At 46.9% G+C, this 27,070-nt stretch overlaps 2 protein-coding genes across 2 annotated transcripts in view; one reads left to right on the forward strand and one right to left on the reverse strand.

The window, feature by feature from the left end:
* Irag2 (inositol 1,4,5-triphosphate receptor associated 2) overlaps positions 1-18,205 on the forward strand; it is a 92,208-nt gene extending 74,003 nt beyond the window's left edge. The window contains exons 17-28 of the mRNA XM_059257179.1: positions 657-714; positions 2,506-2,569; positions 2,655-2,682; positions 3,066-3,206; positions 7,371-7,505; positions 9,272-9,419; positions 11,097-11,140; positions 14,549-14,611; positions 14,718-14,767; positions 15,021-15,122; positions 16,975-17,082; positions 17,716-18,205. Coding sequence (XP_059113162.1) covers positions 657-714; positions 2,506-2,569; positions 2,655-2,682; positions 3,066-3,206; positions 7,371-7,505; positions 9,272-9,419; positions 11,097-11,140; positions 14,549-14,611; positions 14,718-14,767; positions 15,021-15,122; positions 16,975-17,082; positions 17,716-17,959 — 1,185 coding nt within the window. The 3' untranslated portion in view covers positions 17,960-18,205. The remainder of the gene's footprint in view (positions 1-656; positions 715-2,505; positions 2,570-2,654; positions 2,683-3,065; positions 3,207-7,370; positions 7,506-9,271; positions 9,420-11,096; positions 11,141-14,548; positions 14,612-14,717; positions 14,768-15,020; positions 15,123-16,974; positions 17,083-17,715) is intronic.
* The window catches only part of Dnai7 (dynein axonemal intermediate chain 7), a 48,582-nt gene continuing 39,672 nt past the window's right edge, over positions 18,161-27,070 (reverse strand). Inside the window, exons 12-16 of the mRNA XM_059256346.1 lie at positions 26,026-26,182; positions 23,725-23,939; positions 21,119-21,286; positions 19,619-19,732; positions 18,161-18,581 (exon numbers count right to left, since the gene is read on the reverse strand). Coding sequence (XP_059112329.1) covers positions 18,309-18,581; positions 19,619-19,732; positions 21,119-21,286; positions 23,725-23,939; positions 26,026-26,182 — 927 coding nt within the window. The 3' untranslated portion in view covers positions 18,161-18,308. The remainder of the gene's footprint in view (positions 18,582-19,618; positions 19,733-21,118; positions 21,287-23,724; positions 23,940-26,025; positions 26,183-27,070) is intronic.

Raw genomic sequence — 27,070 nt, forward strand, 5'->3', positions numbered from 1 at the left:
ACATATGATTACTACGTAACACCTGATTAATGGGCTTAAAACATATTTGAATGAAGCTATCCATTCAATTTCATTTTGATTCAAGTAATCCTAGCACTTGGCTGCCTGAGGCAGGAGGAGCACAAGTTTCAGGCTAGTACAGACTCATGGTCTGCATACTGAGATCTTGTCTCAAACAACAGCAAAACAACTAAATCAGTGTGTGTGTGTGTGTGTGTGTGTGTGTGTGTGTGTGTGTGTGTGTGTGTGTTCATGTGAAATGAAAGTCTAACAGGACGGATCTTGATGGGCATATGTTTCCATAGAGCTATGTAGGGTGCCCCTTGCTTTAGCCTGACTGTGTTCTTGGTTGAGAGGCCCCTCTGTGCTGGGGCCCCTGGTGGCTTTCTCCTCTGCACGCGCATCACTTGGTTCCTTTGTGACAACTTGTGTCCCTTTCGTAGCTCCTTACATTTATGTCACTTTGGCTTCAACTGGATTCTTGGAGCTGGTCCTGTCTCTGCTGACCTTTACTCCAGTTCCTGGAGTTCTGCAGAGTGATTTTGATAGACAGGACAGGACAGGAAGAGGACAGGAGAGGACAGGAAGCACAGAGAGGTTTGGTTCTGAAGGATTTCCATCCCACACATGCCAATACAAAGTTCTTCCCATTTTAGGAAGCAGGAGAGGGACTCAGAACAGTAGAAGATGGAGGGAAGGACTGTACCACAGGAGGTAAGGCGTGCACGAGTGAGCTCTGCTGAACTGCTAGTTACTGGTGATACTTGGGTGGTAAAGTTGTGTCTGCCACCAACCCATTCGGCATCCTGGGTCAAGTCTTGTGTCTATTTTCAAAAAGCCACAGTGGCATCGCATTGCCTGGTTGGCGCCACACTCTTCCAACAGTAGCTATCTGAAGTCAAAAGTCAGCCTGTGTTGTGAGCTAGTCAACACTACTTCGAGGTTTCAGTACCTCACATAAAAGTAAATATGCCAAGATTCACAAAATGGGCCAACCTGCCTCCTCCTCAGCATGACTTCACAGGGATAGCACACCAGCCTCACTGACTCCAGGCTAGGTCTGTCTCTGCTTCTGTGATCTCTGTAAGGTAATTAAACTTCTGCCTTCTCTTTTGAAAAGTGGAAATGCTGACTAAAAGAAATAACTATATTAGGCTGGGGACATGGCTCAGTTGATAAGGTACTTCTTTGCTTAGCATGCATGGGACCTTGGGTTTGATTGCCCAGCATCACATAAAATAGGTCTGGTGGCTCACACCTCTAATGGTGGCACTCTAGAAGTGGAGGCAGGAAGGTCAGAAACTCAAGGTCAGCCTTAGGTATATAATGTGCTCACAGTCAACCTGGGGTGCATGTGACCCTGTCTTCAAATCCCTCCCCCAAAAAACAAACAAAAAAACCAACTCCCCCCCCCAATGAAAACCAAACTAACAAACCTTATTGAGATAATACTGTAGTCATAATCTGAACATTAAGCTATATTATCTGCATAATTTCAGCCTTGCAAATGCAAGGCAAGGCAGGTAAACAGTGGTTCCACAGCCTCAGAAAAATAGAGCAACTAGTTGCCACTGAAGGTTTGCTGTGACATCCTTATGTGACTCAATAGTTACATAAAATCACGTCCTATCATGTAGATGGTTTGACAAGGTTGTGGCTTGGTCACATCACATGTCTGAGAGTCAAAGCTTGGCTGTAAACTAAGTGTTGTAAATTTTAAGCCAACATCATTCATGTTGCAAAGCTATCACAGAGAAAACTGTCACGGTAGAGAGATTGTCCTGGAATGGCAAGGTTGATGCCATGTTTATCAACGCTCTTTGGGTCAGTTGCTTTTCTTGGAGCTGTAACAAAATGCCTGACCAAAGCAATTTATAGGAGGGAAAGTTTGTACCTTGATGGAGACCGTCTGTCAGTCAGGATGGGGAAGACATGGTAACAGGAGCATGAGGCAGCTGGTCCCCTTGCATCCACAGCCAGGGGCAGGTGAATGCTGGTACCCAGCTTGCTTTCTGTTCATTTCGTCTGGGACTCCAGCCCATGGGATGGTGCCCCCATATTTAGAGGTGGCATCATAGGTCTTCTGACCCAGCCTAGGCACTCCCTCACAGATGTGCCTGGAGTTCTGTTTCCAGAGTGATTCTAGGTCCCATCAAGTTGACAAACACTTGTTCTCATCAGTGATGTTTAATTGCTGAACCAGGACAGCAGAGGTGTGCATTAACAGTGGGCCTCATGCCCTGCACACTGAATGCAAAGTGGACCTCAGGGTCCTCTGACTCTGGGCCATCTTTGGCTTCCATGCATCATTGACAAGCTGAGGTATAAGTCTGTGTGTTCCTGGAGGCTTAGCGAATTCTCTTATTGGGTAAGCAAGTGCCTTAGCTGCCTGTCAACTCAGACATTTAAATGAAACATTTTTTTTAAATGAAGCTAAGACATAACAGCATTGGGTGAAAATGGGCTTTTGGATGTTAACTGTTTCGGACACTTGTCTTTCCACAGAAACTGAGGTTTCCGCCCCTCCCAAAGCACCTGTGAAGTTAGTTAACTTTCCACAGAGTGAGAAGTAAGTCTCCTTCACACCGTGTTTGGGGTCTTAATCTTTCTCCTGGGTCATACATATGTGAGTAAGTTCTTTGTCTCCTTTGCAGTACTTCAGCTAGTGAGAAGGAGGTGGAGGTGAGTTTGATGTCTGCCTTTCCAACCACTTCCCCTCCCCTCCCCTCCCCCTCTCTTTCCAGTCCCCCTCTCCTTTTCCCCTTTCCCCTTCCCTCTTCCCCTTCTCTAACCTCTCCCCTTCCCTGTTTCCCTCCTTCCTCTCCCCTCCCCCTCCTTTCTCTCCCTCCTTCTCTCTCCCTCCCTTTCCACCACTCTGCTCCTTCTTTCTGCCCCTCTCTGCACTTCAGATGGTCCCATCATGGTCTTGCACAAGCCAGTTACAAGACTAAATGCAGGCAGAGCTGTGCTCCAGCCTAGGATTCCGGGGGGGCGGGAGAAGGATGCCCCCACTTCACGGACCTCCTCTAACCTCTCTCCTTGTCCTCGTGCTGTTGTGGCCACAGGCAGAGTTTCTCAGGTTATCCTTGGGACTTAAGTGTGACTGGTTTACACTGGAGAAGAGAGTCAAGCTTGAAGAGAGGTCCCGGGACCTGGCAGAGGAAAACTTGAAAAAAGAAATCACGAACTGTTTAAAGCTTTTAGAGGTGAGCGAATGATTGGGGATGGGCAGTCACATGCTTACCCCTCCTTCTCCCTTTCCCGTCCCCTCCCTTCTTCCTATTTCTGTTTTTGAGATAGATTCTTGCTGTATAGTTACATAGTCCTGGCTGGCCTGCTACTTGGTATGTATACCAGTATGGCTGCTTGTCAGTCTCCTGCCTGAACCTCTCAGGACCACAGTTGTGAGTCACATGATCAGCCATTGAGTTACACTCTTTGTTTTTTTCCTTGCACATGGTATATGAGTCTAGTTCCATACTTAGGCACATGGATATATACACTTTTCTCAACACTACTTCTGGAAGACACACCCCTTCTCTATTGTGTGTTTTTGGTTTCCTTCTCAAAGTCATTGACCACAGACATGAAAGTTGTTGTCTTGGCATTCTGTTGTGTTCTGTAAGTCCATGTTTGTTCCGGTGTCATCCCATTGAATTACTGAGTGTGTGGTATGTTCTTTAATTATTTTACTATGCTCGTTTATTTTGTGTGTATGGGGGAGGGGGACACATGCCATGGAGCACATATGAAGGTAGAGGACAGTTGTACTTGTTTATTTGGGGGTGGGCATGCCATGGCACACATGTGGAGGTGGAAGCCAGTTGAGGGATTTTTCTCCTTCCACCATATGGGTCCTGGTGTTTGACCTCACGTCATTCAAGCTGGCAACATGTGCTCTTACTCACTGAGCATCTCACAGCTGTGTACTATGTTTCAAAATCAGGAGGCATAGGCTGTTCACTGTTCCTCTATAGACTACATTTATTTTAGGGTAGTTTTTTTTTGTACCAGGCTTTTTCTCTTGGGCTACCAACCAACTCCCAGATCATAACACAGAGATTTAATATTAGGTATGAATGCTCAGCCTTAGCTTATGCTCATTTCTTACTAGCTCTTATAACTTAGCCTGTTTCTCTTCATCTGTGTTTTGCCTCAAGGCTTTTTACCTTTTCTTTCTGTATGTCCTACTTTTTCTGCTGCTGGTTGGCTGGCAGCTGCCTGCCTGGCTGACCCTGGGTGTCTCCCTCACTTTCTCTCTTTGTTCCTCCTCCTCCTCCTCCTCTTTATTCTCTCTGCCCGCCATCCCCGCCTACTCCTTTCCTGCCTAGCTATTGGCTGTTCAGCTTTTTATTAGACCAATCAGGTGCCTTAGGCAGGCAAGGTGAAACAGAAACACATCTTTTCATAATTAAACAAATGCAGAATAAACAAATGTAACATATCTTTATATAGTTAAAGTAATATTCAGCAACATAAACAAATGTAACATGTCTTTACATAGTTAAATATTCTACAACTTTTTTTTCTTTTTTATACTTTCTAGTAGTAAGGATCCAAAATCAGAATCTCACGAATGTGAAGCATGTATTCTACCACTGAGCTGTGCCTCCAAGCACCCACATTTTTCTATTTCTGCTCACCCCCAGATAATATTGTTGAAATTTTGATAATAAATTGTCACAGACTCTATAGATTTCTTTGCTCATCAGGTCTAGCCACCCATGAATGCAAGATGTCTTTCCATTTGTGTCTTTGTTTTGTAGATTTCAAGGTATAAGTCTTTTGCCTCCTTATTTTGGCTTATTTCTGAGTATTATATTCTTTGTGATATGATTTCAAATAAATCGTTTTCCTAGTTTATTATTTTAAAAAGTGTCAGTACACAGAAACATAATTGATTCTTGTATTAGTTTTGAATATTGTAATTTTTACTGAGTTTATTAGTTTGAAAGTTCTGTTCTGCCTGTAGGGTATACTACAGATAAAAATCAGACTGTTAACAGAAATATATTTTATCTCTTATTGTTTTTCTTGCCTAATTGCTTTGGCTACAAAACCAATGCCATAACATGTTGCATAGAAGTGAGGGTGTAGGTCCTTGGCTTGTTCTTAGGCATAGAGGGAGGGAGGGGTCATCTTCTGCCATTAATTCTGACATTCACTGTGGGTTTCTGCCCCAACTTCTATTATGTTGAAGTACTTTCTTCCTATTCTTGTAGTGCTTTTAAAATTGTTTTTAACAATCACAGATTCATCTTTTCAGATGCTTTCTGATTCTTTTGCTATAATTTTGTGACTTTTGTCTTTTCTACCAATGTGGTATATTGTCTCAAATGAGTCTCATGTATTGAACTAACCTTGCATTCTAGCAATAAATTCCACCTGATCATGATGTACTGAATTCAGTATTTTGCTGAAGACTTATCATTAGAATTCCTCAGGGTTAGTTATTAATCTGTTCTTGCAACATCTGTTCAACCTTAGTATTGAGGTAATAAGTTCTCATAGAATGAGCTCGAAAATAATCTGTCTTGTTGAGTGTTTGGGAAGGACTTTACATGTGTTGGCATGAGTTTGTGTGTGTGTGTGTGTGTGTGTGTGTGTGTGTGTGTGTGTGTGTTTCATAGAATTCCTTAGGGAAGTCATTTGTTCCAGGCTTTTCTTTGTTGAAAGGCTTTTTTTTTTTTTAATCACGCATTAGGTCTTGTCAAGTTATTTCCTTATGTTTCTGCTGTAATTAGTAACATTCTGTTTTGCTTACAACTCACCTCTGCTCTTCCCTTCTCATCTGGAGGTGATTAATGAAACCACTGTAGGAAGTGCACATCTGACAAAAGCCATTTGTTAGCCAACAACCTCTTTAGCTGCAACTTAGACACATCTGTGTGTTTCAAATGTGGCTGCCATTCACTGTGCCTGTGTGATAACAAGGTTGGAGACTGCTGCCTGTCATGATGTAATATTATTTGACAGGACATAAACAGCAAACCAGAAGGGCCAAACCTTTGCATTTTCAGGATTATTAAGCAAACCACCATTTGTGGTGCTTGGTGGTATGACTGCCGGAACTTCTTCCAAATACTAGCCACCCAGCTTGATGGCCCCTCTTCCAGAGCTCATGGCACTTTAGATCTGGACAGCCTTAGACATTTGCTCACTCACACAGACAGTGAGAGGTAGCTTGTTTACTCTCAAGTCTGTTCTTCATCCCTGCTGGGAGTGATTGCCTTGAAAGGCATCATCAAGGTAAAGGGCATGAGTTTGGGTGAAGCAAAATAGCATGTGTGCCCAGCCAGCCTGGCCATGCCTAGTCATAAGAGAGGATACTGGCTGTTCTTCATTTATTGTGATGAAACACCTGATAGAAGCAGTGTAAGGAAGAAATAATTTATTTTGGCTCAAAGTTCACCTTGGACGGAAGGCATGGTGACAGGAACAGCCCAAGCCGTGATGTCAGGTGCATGAGGCAGTTGGTCACATGGGATCCAGTCAAGAAGTGGACAAAGATGAACACCGGTGCTCAGCTGGTATTTTAGTTACTGTTCAATTGCTGTGCTAAGACACCCCGACTGAGGTAATTTATAGAAGAAAGAGTTTATTATGGTTTACCATTTCAGAGGGTAAGTCGCTGACCATCATGGCAGGGAGCATGATGGCAGGCAGGCAGGCGTGGTGCTGGACCGTGGCTGAGCTCACATCTCATCCTTGAGGACAAGACAGACCTAACTGGGAATGTGTGGGCTTTTGAAACCTCAAAGTCCACCCCCAGTGACGTACCCCCTCCAACAAGGCCACATCTCCTAATCCTTCCCAAACAGTTCTACCAGCTAAGGACTAAGTATTCAAATGTATGAGCCAATGAGGGCCATTCTCATTGAAACCACTACAGCTGGCTTCATCCTCCTCCTCCTCCTCTTCTTCAGTCAAGAGCCCCAGGCATGGGATGGCATTCTCCACATTCAGGGCTGGTCTTCCCTCCTCTCTGGAAGCACTATCACACACACCCAGTGGCGTGCCTCCTAGGTGGTTCTAAAATCAGTCTCAAACCAGTTTGAATTATTGTGATTCTCCTCTCAAAATGCCAGTCTATTCTCATGTGATACATTTCACTTATAGGTATTGTCTGCTTATCTGTGTCCTGTCTTGTGAACCATGGAGGAAAGTCATGAGTACACCTGAGTGTGACACAGTAGAAGGGAAAGACGAGGCATTGTGTACCTGTGACCTGACACAGCAGTTTTTATGCCCTTCACTGCTGGGCTTTGGTGGCACTTTCTTCTCCCCATCAGGATGCTTAGATCCGAAAGTGGTTTAGTTGGTGTGAGAAACTCTGTTGGGTGTGTTTTAATGCTTGGCTTTCCACGCAGTCATTAGCACCTCTGTGTGAAGACGACAACCAGGCTCAGGAGATCATTAAGAAACTGGAGAAGAGTATAACATTTCTCAGCCAGTGCACGACACGTGTGGCCAGCAGGGCAGAGATGCTGGGGGCCATCAACCAGGTAACAGTGGAGCGGAGAGGATTTGTGCCTCTACAGAATGTGGGCTCATTTCAAAGAATATGTTTCAGAACACTTCTGTGCATCCAGGTTTAAACCTTTAAACCCAGCACTCAGGATGCAGAGGCAGATCGGTCCTTGTGAGTCCAAATCCAGCCTGGTTTACACAGAGTTCTAGGCCAGCCAGGGTGACTTTGCTACTGAGAAAACTTATGCAAAGGGAGGAAGCTGCCCCAGGCTTGAACCTACTATCAGAATCCACATGATGCCCTCCTTTGCCCAACTCTAGATAGTCACTCTCCTGTACACTCCAAGGGCAGCCATCTTGCCTGTATACACAATCCCATCCTTTCCCAGTTTACATAGAAATATGAGCCTAAATTCTGTCAATTAAACCCCGTCTTTTTCAGTTCTTCATAGTCTATGGAACCATCCCCACTAGTACAGGTGCACATTGTTTTTAAGATGGAGGAGGCAGAGGTGGTATGAATCCACCTCTTCATTGAGAAAGAATTACTGCAAACAATAGAAATGGGCCTGAGTGGCCCCATGCATTTCCCAGCACCTGGGAAGTAACAGTAAGATGACTGTGTGTTGAAGGCTAGCCTGAGCTGCACGGTGAGAGATACCGCCTTCAAAATCAAAGATCCCTCTCTTGCTTCCTTTCCCCACCCCACACCCTGCTGTCTTTGGCTACCATATTGCTTTTCTGCTTCTTTGTTCTAGAACAAGCCTCTCAGTGGAATGATTCTCCTGCCCAGACTCTCTCCTCTAGTATTCTCTTAAACCTTGTCAGCCCTACACCTCTACAAACCTGCCATTCTTGTGTCTACCACCCAACTGCACACTCCAAAAGGTCAGCACTGCTTCTGGAGAACTCAGCATTTGCATACCACAGCCCTTTACCATAGGGGCTGCTCCACTCCCAGGCTGTTGAATGGCCCCACCCCTTCTCTCAGACCTCCTAGAGCTGAAGATCTGAAGGTCTCCCTTCTGGTCACCTTATCACCATCTGTATTCAACCCACATGCTCATAAAACCCAGGGTGACTCTCAGATCTGAGTTTCACCTCATCCTGTCTTGAGGTCCTGATGGGAGCTGGCATTTCTTCCCAGATGCCTGATACATCCTGCACTTAGCATCCTCAAAGCCAGGGACTCCAGAACCCTTTCCCACCCATTACCTCCCTGCCTCTGTCCTAGCGGCACAGGCCAGAACTAGTGGGGATTGGGGGGCGGGAGTTCTCTCAACACTCCTATCTTCTTCTGCATCCATTGTCAAAGAGTACATCTCGGTGCTCCACCTTCAGACCAGCCAGAGAATATCGTCATGATTTCTGCTGGTGTATCTACCAACTGCACTAAAGTCACTCCCTCTCTCTGCTGTACTAAAACAATGGCTTCCAAAAAGGGTACTGCTTATGTCAAATCCTAATCCTTCCAACACTTTATTCTTTGGCAAGCAGCTTTGCATGTGTGTATCTGTGTGGGTGCATGTATGTAGCATGTGTGGATGTGGGTACATGTGTGTGGGGGTGCATGTGTGTGTAGGGTGGGGGTGTGTGTATGTGCTTGTGGCAGTGTTGGTGTGCAGGTCAGAGGGCAACTTTGGAAGAGCTGGCTTTCTCCTGAAGTATGGGTTGTAGGGATGGAACTTGGGTCATGCTTGCATACAAATGCTTTTGCTCGCTGAGCCATCCTGCCAGCCCTGAATGTCTGTTTTAACTGAGTGTTGAGGACAGTGTTGTTAAGGGAGGTTGACTCTTGTAGGAAAGCCGGGTGAGCAAAGCAGTAGAAGTGATGATTCAGCATGTTGAGAACTTGAAGAGGATGTATGCCAAAGAGCATGCCGAGCTGGAGGAGCTGAAGCAGGCTCTGCTGCAGAACGAGAGGTCCTTTAACCCTCTGGAAGATGAAGGTAACAGCATTAAGATAACAGTGGTGTGCTGCCTCCGCAGTTAAAGACGCTTGCTGCTCATACTTGGTCCCCAGTAGCTATGTCTCTTGGCTTACAACAGCCTACAACTCCAGCTCCAGGGGGATCTGATGCCCTCTACTGGCCTCCATGGGCACTGCACCCACATGCAAGTGAACACACACACATACACACACAGAGGGTTTTTTTTTTTAGTTTTTGGGTTTTTTTTCTTTTCTTTTCCTTTTTTTGAGATAGAATCTCTCTATATAGCCCTGGTTGTCCTAGAACTCCCTATGTGGACGCAGGTTGGCTTCAAACTTAGAGATCCACCTGCCTCTGTCTCCCACATACTAGGTTTAAAGGTATGCACCACCATGCTTGGCCTGCATAGATTTTTTTTTTTTTTGAAAGATGATAGTCATGCTTTCCTAACATTCTCTTCTTTCATGCTCTCTTACTGTCTTGCTACATTGTGGAATAAGATCCTTACATTAAGGATATATTAGAAAATACCTCATTTTTGGGCTTTATAGAAAATATCAAGAAAAGACAAACAGAAAGGCACAAAGGATCCTTTGGTAATACCCTCAAAATTCATTCCATCAATTTAGAGCAGAGACATGGTGCTCAGTCTGGAACATTAAATAGACTCATGTCCAGCCAGGGCGTGTTAGAGCTGGTTCTTTCTCCACACACGATATGTGTAATAAACAAACCACTCTCACCAGCCATAGTTGGATTCTTGGAGTGATTGATCCTAGCACAGTAAGCTGTCCGGTGGGTTGGAAGACAGATGAGAACATGGGGTTTCTATAAATCTTACCATTTTTTTAAGATTTGTTTCTCTTTATTTTATGGGCATAAATGCTTGTATGTATGTGCATGCAGTGCCCATAGAGGCCAGAAGGGGGCCTGATCTTCTGGAACTGGACTTAAAGACAGTTGTGAGCTGTCATGTTGGTGCTGGGAACTAAACTGGTATCCTTTGGAAGAGCAGCCACTGTTCTTAACCACTGAGCCATCTCTCCAGCCCCACAATGGTTTTGAGCATTTTTCTGAACAATTCTTACTTTAGCAATGTTCCCCCGTCCGAAGAGCAGCAGTGTTTGATATTCTTCTGCATGCTAGCAGGCACTGTGGACAACTGCAGAAACATTAAGGCCTGTATCTTAATGGTTTCTATGGAGATTGTTGGGGCTGCAGATGTAGCTCAGCAGTTGAGCACTTGCCAAACATGTAGGAAGCCCCTGAGCTCAAGCCTCAGTACCACAAAAATAGAATAAAATTAATGTATTTATCTTGCTCAGTAGTTTCTAGAGGGTTTTTTTTTTTTCTGTTGTTAGCTTTTTGGGACAGTATCACTCTATAGCCAAGGCTGGCCTTGAACTCATGGCAATCCTCCTGACTTAGTCTCCTGCAGAGTTTTCAGTAAACCTTTTCTGACCTTTACTTGACAAAAATGCATGTGTAGTTTTTAAAATGTAAAAATGTGGGGCCAGAGAGCTGGCTCAGTGGTTAAGTTGTTCTTACAGAGTCCCAGCTCCCACACAGTGGCTCACAACTATCCACAACTCCAGTTCCAGGGGATCTGACGTGATGCACAGACATACATGCAGGGAAAATATAAACATAAAATAATTCTCAGAAAATTTTAACACAAAAATGTTTTCCTTTTAGATGACTGCCAGATTAAAAAACGTTCATCTTCTTTAAATTCCAAGGTAATTACTGATTTCATAATTAACAAATGTTGATGAAATGTTCGTGAAATATTAAGATAGTATTTGAAAGTATGTGTCTTTTACTGAAAATCACAACCGATTTAAATTCTCATGCATGAATATACACATGTGTCTGTTTATACAGTTTATGAGGCACACTGTTCCATTTCCTGTTTGTATGTCAATCAAAACAGCCCCACAGCATGAGGAAAGCCAGGGTAGCAGTTTTGTTTCAACCAAAGCTGGGTCCAGGGAAGCGGACTATGGTAGAGCAGATACTCAGGATCCCTATAGATGCATCCTCCCTGCCCCCTGCCCCTGGCCCTGATCCCTCCTTGAGGTCTAACTATAATATGAACCTTAAAAGGTCTTATTAAATAAAAAACCCAGAGCCAGATATCGGGGTTAAACCTGAGAGATTAGAGGAATAGAAAAAGCCACAGCCAGCCTCACCTCACCAACTCCACAGCTTCCAAAGAGACCTACTTCCTGTCTACCCACGCCTGTATGCCTTGCTGTCCTGTTCTCTCATTGACTCTCTCAGCCCAGCTACATCACTTCCTCTTCCTGCCCAGCTCTGTCACTTCCTGTCTGTCTGTAGAGACCTCCAGACCTCTACAGTTAGTGCTGGGATTAAAGGCGTGTGTCACCATGGTTGGCTCTGTCTCCAGTGTGACCTTGAACCAACAGAGATCCAGACAGATCCCTGCCTCCTGAGTGATAGAATTAAAGGTGTGTGCTACCATTGCCTGACCTCTATGTTTACTACAGTGGCTGGCTTTTTCCTCTGATCCTCAGATAAATTTTATTGGGGGACACAGACAAATTATCACCACAACTAACATCTCTACTTCAGAGCTAGGCTGCATCCTTCCTGGAAAGCCACAGAGCGAGAGAAAAGGTCCAGTCTTGCCTTCTACAGAGCAGCCCTGAAGTCTCCCACAACACCCCCAGTTTGTTCTTGGTGGGAAGTGAGATGGGGACAGACAGCCTCTTTCCTGGATGTCTCCAGGCCTATCTAAAGAATCAAGTCTTATTGCTGAACAAGAAAGCAAGATAAAGGCAAGGCAGGATGCAGGCCCACTCACAGGATGAAGGCCCACTCACAGGATGAAGGCAGGGCAGGATGCAGGCCCACTCACAGGATGCAGGCCCACTCACAGGATGAAGGCAGGGCAGGATGCAGGCCCACTCACAGGATGAAGGCAGGGCAGGATGCAGGCCCACTCACAGGATGCAGGCCCACTCACAGGATGCAGGCCCACTCACAGGATGAAGGCCCACTCACAGGATGCAGGCCCACTCACAGGATGAAGGCAGGGTAGGATGAAGGCCCACTCACAGGATGCAGGCCCACTCACAGGATGAAGGCCCACTCACAGGATGAAGGCAGGGCAGGATGCAGGCCCACTCACAGGATGCAGGCCCACTCACAGGATGAAGGCCCACTCACAGGATGAAGGCCCACTCACAGGATGAAGGCAGGGTAGGATGAAGGCCCACTCACAGGATGCAGGCCCACTCACAGGATGAAGGCAGGGCAGGATGCAGGCCCACTCACAGGATGCAGGCCCACTCACAGGATGCAGGCCCACTCACAGGATGCAGGCCCACTCACAGGATGAAGGCCCACTCACAGGATGAAGGCAGGGCAGGATGCAGGCCCACTCACAGGATGCAGGCCCACTCACAGGATGAAGGCAGGACAGGATGCAGGCCCACTCACAGGATGAAGGCAGGGTAGGATGCAGGCCCACTCACGGGATGAAGGCAGGGCAGGATGCAGGCCCACGGGATGAAGGCAGGGCAGGATGCAGGCCCACTCACAGGATGAAGGCAGGGCAGGATGCAGGCCCACTCACAGGATGAAGGCAGGGTAGGATGCAGGCCCACTCACAGGATGAAGGCAGGACAGGATGCAGGCCCACGGGATGAAGGCAGGGCAGGATGAAGGCCCACTCACAGGATGAAGGCAGGGCAGGATGCAGGCCCACTCACAGGATGCAGGCCCACTCACAGGATGAAGGCAGGGCAGGATGCAGGCCCACAGGATGAAGGCAGGGCAGGATGAAGGCCCACTCACAGGATGAAGGCAGGGCAGGATGCAGGCCCACGGGATGAAGGCAGGGCAGGATGCAGGCCCACGGGATGAAGGCAGGGCAGGATGCAGGCCCATGGGATGAAGGCAGGGCAGGATGCAGGCCCACGGGATGAAGGCAGGGCAGGATGCAGGCCCACGGGATGAAGGCAGGGCAGGATGCAGGCCCACGGGATGAAGGCAGGGCAGGATGCAGGCCCATGGGATGGGGCCCACAGTTGGGGGGTCCCTGCAGACACACATCCAGAGGTGTTCCTCACTAATGCCCCAGTTAGTTTCTTAATACAACCAAGTTGACAATGGACATCAACCACTGTAACTCCTTTAGTTTATTTTCATTTAAAATATTTTTTATTCCTGAGTGGCATTTCTTTAAGCTACACAATACTATATAATACTCTCCTGTGCAAATCTCAAGGCCTACAAACACATTGATTTGTTAAAATATAACATCTCACTTATGACAGAATTCTAAAACATTGGTCTCCCCAAGCAATGCTGAGCCTGGCACCGGAGGGCCACCTTCACTAATAGTGAGTTTACGCATAGGATGGCAGTTACCCCAAGCTGAGGGAGAGTGGGGGTTAGTACAGTGGCAACCCCGGGGTGCTGTTGCTTAGTGGAAGACTAAAAGTAGCAGCAGCATGGTAAATGCTTCAAAAGTTGCAGGAAAGAACTTTTTAAAAACTTACCATAATGTCTGAGGAGAGAGAGGTTTAATCCGATTTAGATATCACACCACATGAACAAGTAAAAAGCCGCTCATTTCCCCATTAGTGTGTAATTTTTATGTGTATTAGTTAATGCAAATTTAACAAAAGTTCCATGAATTTTAAATGTATTATTGGAAAAATTACAAGAGAAGCTACAAGTGTGGTGAATATTGACTTCCTCTTGAGCTGGAATTTTCTAAGCACAGAAGTGAAGATAAAAGAAAAGGAAAACATTTGGCTAAATTACAACACAGCTCGTCTTCTAGAAAAACATAAGGGAAATGGTCATAAGTACAAACATGTTTCTCAACACAAACATGCAGATGGTGATTCACCAGCAAAGGTGTTCGATCATACGCTGAAGGCAGATAAATGAAACTCAGATAAGAAATATCATTCTTAGCTAGTGAAAGTTATAAATCCAAGGCTGAGGGAGACAGAATATAAACTGGTCAATACTTCTGAAAGGTGAGTTCTCTATGCAAGATTCTGGAATGCTCACCTGCTCCCTGAGGCCTGAGCACGGGCATATGCAGCGTGGCGGAGGACGCAACTCCCAGAATTCTCTAATTGTACTTCTCTCTCCCGTGTGTGCAGCCATCATCTCTTCGAAGAGTGACAATTGCCTCTTTACCCAGAAATCTTGGAAATGTGGGGATGGTAAGTGCACGTGGAGGTCTCTGCCACAGAAGTAAACTCGTCTCTATCTCAAAAAACGTAATTCTTTCACTGAACTCCTATTTTATGATTTCTCGAACCCCCGAAGGTATCTGGGATGGAAAATAACGACAGATTCAGCAGGCGGTCAAGCAGCTGGTAGGTGTGACTTGTGCCCACGCTCTGGGAACCCATGGCAAGCACATGAGCGTTTCTAATAACCTTTGGTTTGTTCAGAGTGAGCAGCACAGACATTAAAGCTGGTATCCAGTCGTGGCAGGTACTCTGGGGAGTAAGAGTTACCGGGATGTGAAAGGGGAAAGAAGCCAGTATAACTTCTGCATTGACTTAAGCAGTAAGGGGACACATGAGGTACAGCTCTGTTTAACACATGGCCGTTATCTTTGTGTAGGAGAATTTTGGGAACAAAGCAGAGTGAGCACCGCCCCTCACTACACCGATTTATTAGCACCTATTCCTGGGCAGACACTGAAGACGAGAAATGTGACCTGAAGTAGGTGACTCATAATGTGTCTGTTGACCTGATGTGAGCTGAAGCATGCAGAGTAGGGGTCAGAAGGAAGACTCAGACTGTGAACCACTTTATAAATGTCATTCGGGGACATAGTGGCTCCTCTGGCCCTCAGTGTGGCAACATTTTAAGTTAAATAACTCTCTGGAACTTCCCAGATCTGGGCATGCCAGGAACAGCCACAAGCTAACCTCACCTCACCGATCTCATAGCTAGACAGAGCAAATCAGATGGCAGAACAGCAAGGCATATAGGCATGGGTAGACAGGAAGTAAGATGCATTTGGAAGCTGCAGAGTTGGTGAGGTAGGGTTAGCTGTGGCGGTTCCTATTCCTCTGATCTTCTCAGGCTTTAACCCCTATATCTGGCTCCGTGTTTTTTATTTAATAAGACTGTTTAGAAATTCATCTACACGTGCCCATCACCAGAGCCACAAAAGTAAAATCTCCATCACCGTAGAGTACTAAAAACAGAAATGAATACAGAACATTTGCATATAAAACATATGCCCTTTGTGACATGCATGTTCGTCTGTCTTGTGTAAAGAGGAGTCATTTCATTCTTTGCTTAGCAGTGTTTGTCTTTTTGACAAAGGGGGGCTGCTATGTATCCCTAGCTGGCCTCAAACTAACAGCAATCCTCCTGTTTTAGCCTCCTGAATGCTGGATTACAGGTGTTACCACTGTGTCTAGAATATGTTTAGCAAATTTAATGAGTTAAAATGTGCTACATGCTTCCACAGTGAAAAGTAGAGGGCCATGTGATGTGACTCAATGCCACGCCCCTCGCTCCACCTTATCTGGTCTGTTTTTGTCACCTGTTCAAACACCTCCCTCGGGTCTCTCATTTAAAGTGACTTTAAACACATTCACTGAGCACCTCCAGCGTACTTGATCATTCCCAAGCACCAGTAAGAGATGGCATAGGCATCTCGTACATCCCGGGATCCTGCGGCACGTGCTCCCCATCTAGTTATGGTGACAGATGTGTTCTGATGGCATAGGCATCTCATACATCTCGGGATCCTGCGGCACGTGCTCCCCATCTAGTTAAAATGCCAAGTGCTTCCTTCAAAGACTGTTTGCTTATGGCTTCATTCCGTCTTTTTAAACAGAAGACAGAGATCAAGAAGCTCACGGAATAGTGTCCCCTCTTCCTTAGACACTCTCCTCTGGCAATCAAGGGCATCATGAGCTATTTCAAAATTCATATCCAACCAGGAGCTATTAGTTACAAAAGTTTGCTTAGGTGGAGGAAGCCCTCTCTAGGTTATGATCCGATACACTCAGTCTAGACACTTCCCAGGGCTCTAAGTACTAGTTTGCTTAGCTGGCTTTGCATTCAGAACATTTGCATGCTTTAAGATGTTTAGAGGAATGACTGTAATCCAAGTCAGCACTGATCCAAAACACTATCAAAAAGAAGCCAGAAGAGCATGCCTGGGACCCCTGCTCTCAGGAGGCAGAGACAGGAGGATCACTCCAAGTTTGAGGCCAGCCAAGGCTAACCATGAGACCCCATTTCAGAACAAGGGAAAGGGTGTACTAGAGAACAGGGGCAATGGACCGCTTACAGAAGACATTAAAGGAGGACAGGGCACTGAGTGTTCACTCAGGAAATGTGCTGTCTGCATGCTCTTAAAGAATGCTACAGATGTGCACATATGTCCACACTGTTGAGTAGAAGGGTGAAAGACTGACTTGTAATTTTGAATTCTTTCTTGTGGGTGTTACTAGCCAGCATTTAGAATTCGAGCACTTTGAGTTATGTACTAAACATTGGCAGTGTCTGTTAAATGTAGCATGTTGTCATTAGTTTCAAAACTTACTTGCAGAACTAGAGATGCCTCTGAACCGCCAGGAGAAGAGGCAGTGGAGAGGACCAGGAAGGCCAGCCTTTCTGAGAAGAGAAGCAGCCGGTCCACCTGGGACAGCGCTGCCGTGTAAGCTGCTCTCACTGGAGAGGGCGGGAATGGGCAACACAGGGCTAGCCATCCCACTCAAACTGCTTTATGGAGGGCATGGGGATTGTTATGACTAAGACGAGCCAGCATGGGGATGGTCCACTACAGTAGCTCCCCTAACCCTGTTTCATAGAGTGCAGGAACTTGACTCAGAGCCAGGCAGCCTTGGCTCATTCCCAGGCTCTCCCAGGCTCTCCCAGGCTCTCCCAGCTGCTGCTTTAAGGAGCCAGTGAAAGCCCTCGCGTGGGCCGTTCTGTGGAGACCAGGGGAACAGCCTTCAGATTAGTGCAGAGGCTAGTGAGGCCGATGTGTACTTTGGTTTTCTCTAGTTTAAACTTTAGCACAGCAGGGTACTGGGTTTCGTGGAATGTGTATCTATCCTGCTTTACATGACGAAAGGATGAGATAAATGTCTTAGTGCCTATGTCACAGTCTCAGCATCATAGAGGGCTACTCCTTTCTTTCTTTGGTGGGGAGCAAACTGTCCCCTAAACCAAGAGGCTCCATCCCAACATGCAGTTGCAGTTAAGGCAGCCTTTTTGGGGAACTCGGTAACGAGAGTCTCCAGGCTCCACACACTGACTGCCCCTTCCCTGTGTACTCTCCCCACAGCTGCGGCTCGGTGGCTTCATGGGTCACTCACCTGCAGGCGTCCTTCCGAAGGGCCAACAGAGTCCTCTGGCTCTCGGTGGTCTTCATCGTGCTGTTTGCAGCCTTGATGAGCTTCCTCACAGGCCAGTTCTTCCAGACAGCTGTGGAGGCCGCACCTGCACAGGAAGGGAACTCCTGGATGTCTCTAGAACACATCTTATGGCCGTTTACCAGACTCAGGCACAATGGGCCTCCGCCAATGTGACTGCAGCATGGCCGAATGTCCCATTCTGATTTTAACATTTTCCTCTGAGATTCATAAATTAGTAACTTTCTAGTAATTATAATGCAAAACCAGGGTTCTCAGAGCAGCTGAGATATTTTAATTCCTCAACTACATAGCATAGGGAGGGGACCCCACCTAGGGTATTTTAATGAGCTTTCTGAGAGAGACAGACAGACAGAGTACTTTATTGAAATTTATTGAAATAAAGAACTATTCAAATCTTTATGCAGTGAAGCTTGAATATAGAGTGCTCTTAGGTCATTTTTGTAGTTTATTTGCGATTCTCGGGGTCTCGGGGTCCCACCAGCTCTTCCCCAGGCTGTGAAGACTAGGAATAGCTGAGGACCCGGGTGGATAGTAGCATGTGGCACACCGAGTCGATGAATTGGCAGTTGGAATGCCTGACCCTCTCCATCGCCTCTGCAGATGCAAAGTCCTTCACCATGTGGTACAAGGTAGAGTGGAACTCAGTTTCCTCCTGGAGGGCCTCGGAGAACATCTCACTGTCTTCCCTGATCTTGAGCATTTGTGCCCTGTCACCACTGAACATGAGGAGGCCCCAGAGACGGTCCTCTGAGGCTTCAGCCAGGGCTTCCTTCACCTGAAAAGAGAATCTGAATTCTGAGAGTGCCAAAACACACACAAGGAAAGGAGCTGCTGAGAACCCAGATCACCTGCCTTAAAGACAGGTTCACCAGGCAGTGGTGGCGCACGCCTTTAATCCCAGCACTTGGGAGGCAGAGCCAGGTGGATCTCTGTGAGTTCGAGGCCAGCCTGGGCTACAGAGCGAGATCCAGGACAGGCACCGAAGCTACACAGAGAAACCGCGTCTGGAAAAACCAAAAAAAAAAAAAAAAAAAAAAAAAAAAGACAGGCTCACTACATAGACCAGGCTGGCTCAGCCTCCCCAGTGCTAGGAGTAAAGGTGTGTGCCTCCACACACAGCTAAAAGTACTCTGCACACACCAGTTCTGAATTGAGTTAAACCACGAAGCTATATGCGTTTTGGTATTTATGCAGCATCTACCCATTTATTCATGAGACAAATGTTACCCAGGTCTGCTCTGGAAGTTGAGGGGACAGTGGGATACCCCATCTAGAAACACTGATGCACCATTTAGACCCAGCTCTCAGAGTCGGGAGCAACAGGAGAAAGAAACATGGCTGTTTTATGCTGACATATTCATTGCTGAGCCTTGTGGCAGGAGGGGGTAGGGTGGGTAATAGCTCAGTGGTGGAGCATACATACAGTATATATGAGGTTCTGGCTTTCAGTCTAACTCAGAAAAATTCAGTCAACCTTGAGTTTGAAAACAGTGTCTTTTCCACATGTCAACAGTAATGTGTCAGGAAGTTACACTATAGGCCTGACCTCCACAGAGGGCCATGAACCACAGATACTCACATACATGGTTTCCCCTTTGTTCTGGGGTCAACACAGACAAGGTCACAGCATTTGGTACCGTAGTGGGTAAAGATGGCAAATCTTTCCATGGACTGACAAGCCAACACTCAGAATTTCAACACACCGTTCTGAATGACCATTTCACCTCTTTAAGAGGCGAAGGCGGCTACACTCATTCCTGAGTGTTTTCTCTTTGGAGGACAAAGCAGTTTTATGGGTTTTGCATACTGTACCCTAAACACAACTCTCGTGGAATTGCAGACGATGTTCCACTTGCTCCAGCTAAATGCAAAAGCAGAGCTTAGCAGGGCCATTTGCCGATATGCCTTCATCTCCACCAGGGGGACCTGTCCAGAGGGCGTAAGCACAGTCAGTCTCCGAGTGCTCCACCGAGCTTCCTCTCCATCTGTCCTCAGTTCCAATTTTAAGTCAGATTCTGGGACTCCATTCTCAAAATCAGACAATGGCTTTCCCTTCTGGACACTCCCTGAAGAACGGTGTCCACAAAGCCCTCTGTGACGCCAACACTGTACCCTTCCTAGTCTAGCGGTTCCTGGTTCCTTGGCCTCCTGTTGTGCAGTCCACAGACCTGCCAGGCTGCTGCTCCCTTGGGAGGCCTGGCTGCAGCTGGGCTTTCTACCGAGAAAGAGCCCCCACCCCACCCCCGGCCCAGACCCTGGGGGCTGCACACCTTACTCTGCAGCTTTGGCCACCACATACCTTGGGTCCAGCCCCGCTCCTCGGCAGCCTGCTAAATACTCCCCTGCCCCACTCTTCATCTGGTTTGGTTTTGTTTTTCCCACAGCACTTTTTACCATTCTAATGTGCAAGCCACTTCAGTTATGCTGCTTTCTGTGCTAGAACATCAGTTCCAGGGCAGGGACTGTTCTACAGACCGGTAAGGCAGTGTGCACAGTTAACTGTGTCACTGGGTCCTTAAAACTGACTTGTGCTGTGGGCAGTGATGCACACGTCTTTAATCCCAGCATTCAGGAGGCAGAGCCAGGTGGATCTCTGTGAGTTTGAGGCCAGCCTAGCCTACAGAGCGAGATCCAGGACAGGCACCAAAACTACACAGAGAAACCCTGTCTTGAAAAAACCCAAAACAAAACAAAACTGACTTGTTCTACCTATGTATTTACGTCCATACCCTTAGGTACATGATTGACAAGTGTCACAGGACTATTGGCAGGTGAAAAGACACCAGAAAGTGGCAGGCGTGTTCTCCAGTATAGAGCAGTTCTGTCTACAAACGTGCCTTCCATGATTCAGAGCACCTGTGTCTTCTTCATTTATTACAGGGGTGTTAACAAGCACTGGCACTCTAGTGCCAGGCTGGCTGCTAGAACAGCCAAAGGTCCTGTTCTCTAGGAGCCTCAGATTCACGGAGGGTCTTGTGAACTGAACCCCTGCGAGGAGCACAGAACAGCACACAGACATGGGGACTGTGCTGAGAAACCACGAAGGAAATGGCTTTTGCAGGCTGGTGGTCTGTATGTGATTGGTGAGAAAATACAGCCCCACTGTGACCCAGCACTGGAAAAGGGAAGAAAATACAATGAGCAGTAACTGGGCTTGCTTTTGCTAAAAGTGACCGTGTGGATGGCAGGTCACTACTACACTCTAATTCTTCAGAAGATCATTAAATCGGAGGGAGCCCTAGGTCTCCCTCCCCCAAAGTTTAACCGCAGCAGCGTTCTAGGTTCCCACTGTATTAGAGAGATTCACTCAGCCTTGTTGTTGACGACCACATAAAAATGAGAGTATGCAGCAGGGAAGATGTTCAGGCCCGCTTCCTTCATAGCCAAAATGAAGGGTATGGGCGTCATCCATTTTCCTTCTAAATGAGACAGATGGTCTTGGCTCCTCAGTTTGACTGAAGCCAGCATGCAGAGGTTCTCCTAAATTTCAAGGAGAGAGAAGAAACCAATCAGTATTATTCCAGGTCTAGCTTTCTCACTCTGTGCTAGTTCTGAAATCATATACCACTCTACAGTTAAACAATGCATCTGCTATGGGCCTGATCTGAAGCCCTGCCACAAGGTCCCATCACCTCAAGGACCCATCACCGCCTCAGGCAGCTCATTAACTTCCTAGGCTCGCTCTCTGGGTACTTGAGGGATTAGAAATGGTGTCTCAGATCTATTTTATAAAATGTTAGAGCACTCTATGTTCATTCTGAATTAAAATAGCCATTAAAACAATCATGATTGTACTTTTAGGACTTAATCTTAGTTTTTAACATATGTGAGATTTAACATGGTGCAAACTGTCCAGTTTAGAAGGGGTACAAAGTTTGTACTTCTGTATTCTTAATGCTAATAGTACTGCCTATTTAACCTACTGTATCTAAAAGAGCAGTATCTACTCAGTGTAAAAATGAAGTCAGTTGATTTTTTTTCATACCAAATGCTCAAAATCCAACATGCATTTCTTAGTGGCAACATTCATCAGTTTGGACCAGGTGCATCTTATTTACGAGCTTAATCGCCACATGCACGGAACAACCTGTAAAACCTGATACTCTACTGAAAGAGACCCCCCACACACACACAGCAGGGGCTCCCTTCTGGACCCCGACCAGGCACAAACCACACCCAAACACCTCTCTTCACAGAGATCCTTTATCAAGCAGGGAAGAAAAGTTAAAGCAGCTGCTTTCCGACTCAGGCAGAAAAACAGCAGCAAATGACTTTGCAGGTGTGATTTCTAAGAGGAGAAAAAGGTGCGGTGTAGCAGGAATCTTAAAGAGTCTTATTAATAAAATCAAACCTGAGGCCAGTTATTGGGGTGAATGCTGGTAGATCAGAGAAACAAAACAAGCCACAGCTAACCTCACCTGGCCAACTTCTCAGCTGGTCTTGTTTCCTCAGACTGGAAGCCTCTGTGTCCTCATATCCGAATGGCTCTCAGCTGAACTGTGCTGCTCAAAACCTAAAAGCTTAACCAGCCAAATGCTTCTAGTTCCTGGTCTTTACGCCTTATATATCTTTCCTTTCTACCATCACTCCCTGGGATTAAAGGTTTGCTTTCTGGGATTAAAGGCATGTGTCATCATGCCTGGCTGTTTCCAATGAGGCCTTGAACTCACAGAGATCCAGAGGGATTTTTCCTCTGGAATGCTAGGATTAAAGGTGTGAGTGCCACCATTTTCTAGCCTTTGTATCTAGTGGCTGTTCTGTCTCTGACCCCAGATAAGTTTATTAGGGTGCACAATATTTTGGGGAACACAATACCACCACAGTGCGGTCCATATTAGGATGGGCTAGGACGTGGCACTGTATTTTGACTGAGCATGTTAATTAGGTGAACCAAAGGGAGCTTTTGATTGTTGGACTTCAATACTTTGATACCTGGACCACAGTAGTCAGCCTCAGGAGGAGGAAGTGGCTGAATAAGGGAGTAGACCTTGGTGACTAGCTTTAGGAATGTGATCTAACAATGTTTAGCAAGGCAGAGGGAACGGGGGAGAAGGGCAAGGTCTGCCAGAGTCATGCATGCCATGCTCGAGCTGGCCAGAGTCTCTTCATATATGACTTTCATCTACACTCTGCCATAAGACTAGAGTTCCCTGCACTTGGACAGAGTGGTTGGGAGCCGGGCAGTGAGGAGGCCGGGCTGGGCAGGGCAATACCCTGTACACTCTCAAGAAAGCCAATGATTCCTAACAGACCGAGGGCAGGCTGCCTGTGTTTTGAGGGCCTGAGAAGTCACCTATGATCCCACAGAGATTGTGTTTTGTTTGCTTGTTTGAGACAGGGCCTCACAGCATGGCTCTGGCTAGCTGGAACCTCTGCCCCGAGTGCTGGGACTAAAGGTGTCTGCCACCATGCCTCTCCCATGTGGGTTTGAAGCCTGATGGTCTATTAGTATTTCTACTATATTCAGAAGGGATGCAGCTCTTAAAACTACTTAATTTTGCATATCGCAAACTCACCAGTGATTGTAAGTAACTGAGGGTTACACCCTCGCCATAAATGTTTTAATACATCTCCATGCTGCCTGAGAAAGCCCCCTGGGTCTCTGTGCAGTGAGTCCTCTGTCCTCACCCTCAGCCTGGTGGCATAAATCCTCTCTGCTGGGGCTTCCAAGGCTGTGGACTTTCTGAGGGGCAGTAGTCCTGTTCAGCAAGACAAGCCTTAGAGAAGCTCCTGAGACAAGGACTAGGACACCATACCCAGGGGAGGCTTGCTGGGGTGACTGTCGCACCGCTAGTAACCTCCATCTTACACACTGTTGCTCATTTACCCATGAACTTAGAAGCCATAGCTCCTGGACGTTTTACATGCGTGCTTGTGGACACACTATTCAACCCGTAGGCCGCTGTGAAGTCACCCACCTTGATGTGTATCTGGAGCTCAGTGAAAAGGGAAGTCACAGTCATGAGGACTCTGTTCACACCGAGGGGTCGCAGTTCCCAGGACCGGTACGGCATATTAATATGGGCATCTTGAATCAAGGTCACAGGGCCCAAAGTATCCAAACAGAAGGTTATGAGCCTGTCTTCTCGACTGTAAAAAACCTCGCTAATGCCATCTGTTTTCCAGATTTTACCTTCACAACAGAAGATGGGACATTAGTTTCATGTCTTTCCTATAAAAATGAGTTAACAGCTAAGTACATGTGCTGTGCACTAAGGGATTTTCTGTATTAAGACTCTCAAGGAAAAGTTCCCCCTGCTGGGAGATCCCTGGCCCCAAGGTCCAGTCCAAACTCCAGCATGTTCCAGGTGACACTGTCCCGTGCCATCTCTCACGCCTGTTTTCAGCCCCCCTCTCCTGCCCGTGAGCATGCTGCCAGCCTTCCCTAGCCTTATACAGAGGGTCTTCACCTGTTTTATTTTTTAAAGTTCATTTTTGTTTACAATTATACTTTCAGGGATCGTTTCCAAGTTTGTTATTTATTTTATATGTTATTTATGTGTTTTGCCTACATGCATACATGTGGGCCAACTGCATGCAATGCCCACAGAGGCCAGCAGAGGGCACCAGCTCTCACGGAACTGGAGTTAACAGATGGTTGTGAGTGGCCATGTAGGTGCTCAGAACAGAACCCAGGTCCTCTGCAAGAGCAGCAGGTGCTCTTAACAACTGAGCCTCTCTCTAGCCCTTTCAATTCTGTGTCAACAGCTGTAAATTCTCCTGTTTATAAGCATACACTCTTGCTTTGAGGACATGGATGCCGCTGTGCAGCCCTGTCCCTATGCAATGAGACAGTTCTTAAACCCCTCCCAACAAGAGCCCTTGTGTGCACTCCCTTGAATGTTTACTTCCAGATCCACCTCTAAGATCTTCCTGTCGACACCTCACAGGAATGCTCTCATACAGTAGGTAGCATGCTTTGTCTCTTATAAGTCAATAAAGAAGATCCAGTTTAGAAGTGGGGAAAGCCCTGGCCATGGCAGCATCCCAGCACTTGGAAAACGGAGGTGGGAGGCTCTTCAGTGTGAGGGCTATGTGCTTAGCTCAAGGCCATTCTGGGCCTCAGCAAACAAAAAAAAATCATTTAGTGAAAAATGATTCAAATAAACATTTCATTAAACAGGATGGATGCAAGTCTACCACATAAAATGTCCAGCACTGGTCATTAGTAAACAAAATAGAACCATTGTTCAGGACCACATCACACACACAAGACAGATGATGACAGGTGTCAGCCAGAGGGTGCGACATGAACAGAACTTGAAAAATGTGCAGTCATGTCGAGAAACAGGTGGCATCCTTGCCACGTGGTTGCATGTGTCTGCGCGTGGAGATCAGGGGACAACTTCAGGTGTTGGTCCTCAGCGGTCACCTCACTTGAGGCAGAGTCCCTCATTGTCAACCGTGCAGGCCAGACTGAGTAGCCGGTGAGATTTTGGGGTTCTCTGGTCTCCCTCTCCCACCTCACTGTAGAGCACAGGGGCCATTGACGTGTGCTGCCGGGCCTGGCTTTCCACGGGGCCAGAGATGTGTGCTGCGGGGCCTGGCTTTCCACGGGGCCAGAGATGTGTGCTGCGGGGCCTGGCTTTCCACGGGCTCTGGAGATTCAAACCCGGGTCCTCCTGCCAGCATAGGCAGTGCTGTGCCTGCTAAGCCTTCTCTCGGGTCCAGTGTGGGTTAGATGAGATAAATAATTAGCATCACTCTTAAAGTGACTCTTCTGGGCTGGCATGATGTAGCTTGGTGGCTAGAAGTGCTTGCTGCCAAGCCTGACAATGAGTTTGGATCTCTGGACTCCATGGGGTGGAAGGAGAGAACTGACTCCTGTAAGCTGTGATTTGACCCCCACGAGTGTTGTGGCATGCACATGCCCCTCCACTCCAACAGGCCAGTAACAAGTGTAAACTACACAAGTTCTGGCTGGAATTTCAGAGGGTATAGCACCTCCCAGCTTTCGAGGCCATGGGCTCCATCCCAGCCTTTGAGGGGTAGAAGCAGGAAGATAAGAAGTTTGGGGCCATCCTTGACTACACCTTGGGTTGGAGACCCAGTCAGGCTTTGCAAGACCCTGTCTCAAAACCATGGAAGACGGAGGGAGGGAGGAAGGGAGGGAGGGAAGGAGGGAGGGAGGGAGGGAAGGAGGGAGGGAGGGAGGGAGGGAGGGCCACCTGCTGTGGTCACTTGCATTACCCTCCTTGCTAGCTGAGGCATGGCTGTACCTTCTGCATCCCACCTTATGACCTTGGGATCCTCAAAGAAGATTACGTTCTCATGGACTTCCAGTGTGACCTCTATGGGTGGAAAGGCATTTTCTGGATCGGGTTCTTCTGTGGTTTCTGGAGGATATGTAAACCTCTGTAATCCTTCTTGGCGTATCTTTTAAAAATGACCAGAATGAGGAAAATTAGAAGGTGGTGGCAACAGCCAGACACACCTGTTACTAACAAGCTCTGCTCACTGACACACCTGTCCCTAACAAGCTCTGCTCACTGACACACCTATTACAAGCTCTGCTCGATGTCATATGCATCTACAAAAGTAGGAGGAGACATCAGAACACAACTCAAAGATAAATGTTTGAGGGGAAAACATTGCCAAACTTAACCATAACTGCTGTGGGATGTTCTGTATGGCAAATGTGTTGCTAATTAATCAATAAATAAAACACTGATTGGCCATTGCCTAGGCAGGAAGTGTAGGCGGGACAAGGAGGAGAATAAAGCTGGGAAGTGGAAGGCTGAGTCAGAGAGACACTGCCAGCCGCCATGATAACAAACAGCATGTGAAGATGCCGCCGGTAAGCCACGAGCCATGTGGCAAGGCATAGATTAATGGAAATGGATTAATTTAAGCTGTAAGAACAGTTAGCAAGAAGCCTGCCACGGCCATACAGTTTGTAACCAATATAAGTCTCTGTGTTTACTTGGTCGGGTCTGAGGCTGTGATAGAGATTTGTCCTGACTGTGGGCCAGGCAGGAAAACTCTAGCTACACCTAACCACAGAGCTTCCTATAGGCCAGGCTCCAGAATGTATTCTGCTCCATCTACATCTCAAGCCCTGTGACAAGCCTGCATTCCACAGAGCCGATAACCAAGGCACAAGAGGAATCAGGACACCTGCCGAAGACCACAAGAAGACTTCAAGTTCACACAGACACACAAATGCCTCTCGTGGGACCCAAAGTCACTAGGTCTAATATTTTGATGAGGGACCCTGGGCAATGGAACAGAAGTGTGGGTGTCGCCTGGGCAGCACAGGAAGGA

Source organism: Peromyscus eremicus, chromosome 3 (assembly GCF_949786415.1).
Source record: "Peromyscus eremicus chromosome 3, PerEre_H2_v1, whole genome shotgun sequence".
NCBI classification, from domain to species: domain Eukaryota; kingdom Metazoa; phylum Chordata; class Mammalia; order Rodentia; family Cricetidae; genus Peromyscus; species Peromyscus eremicus.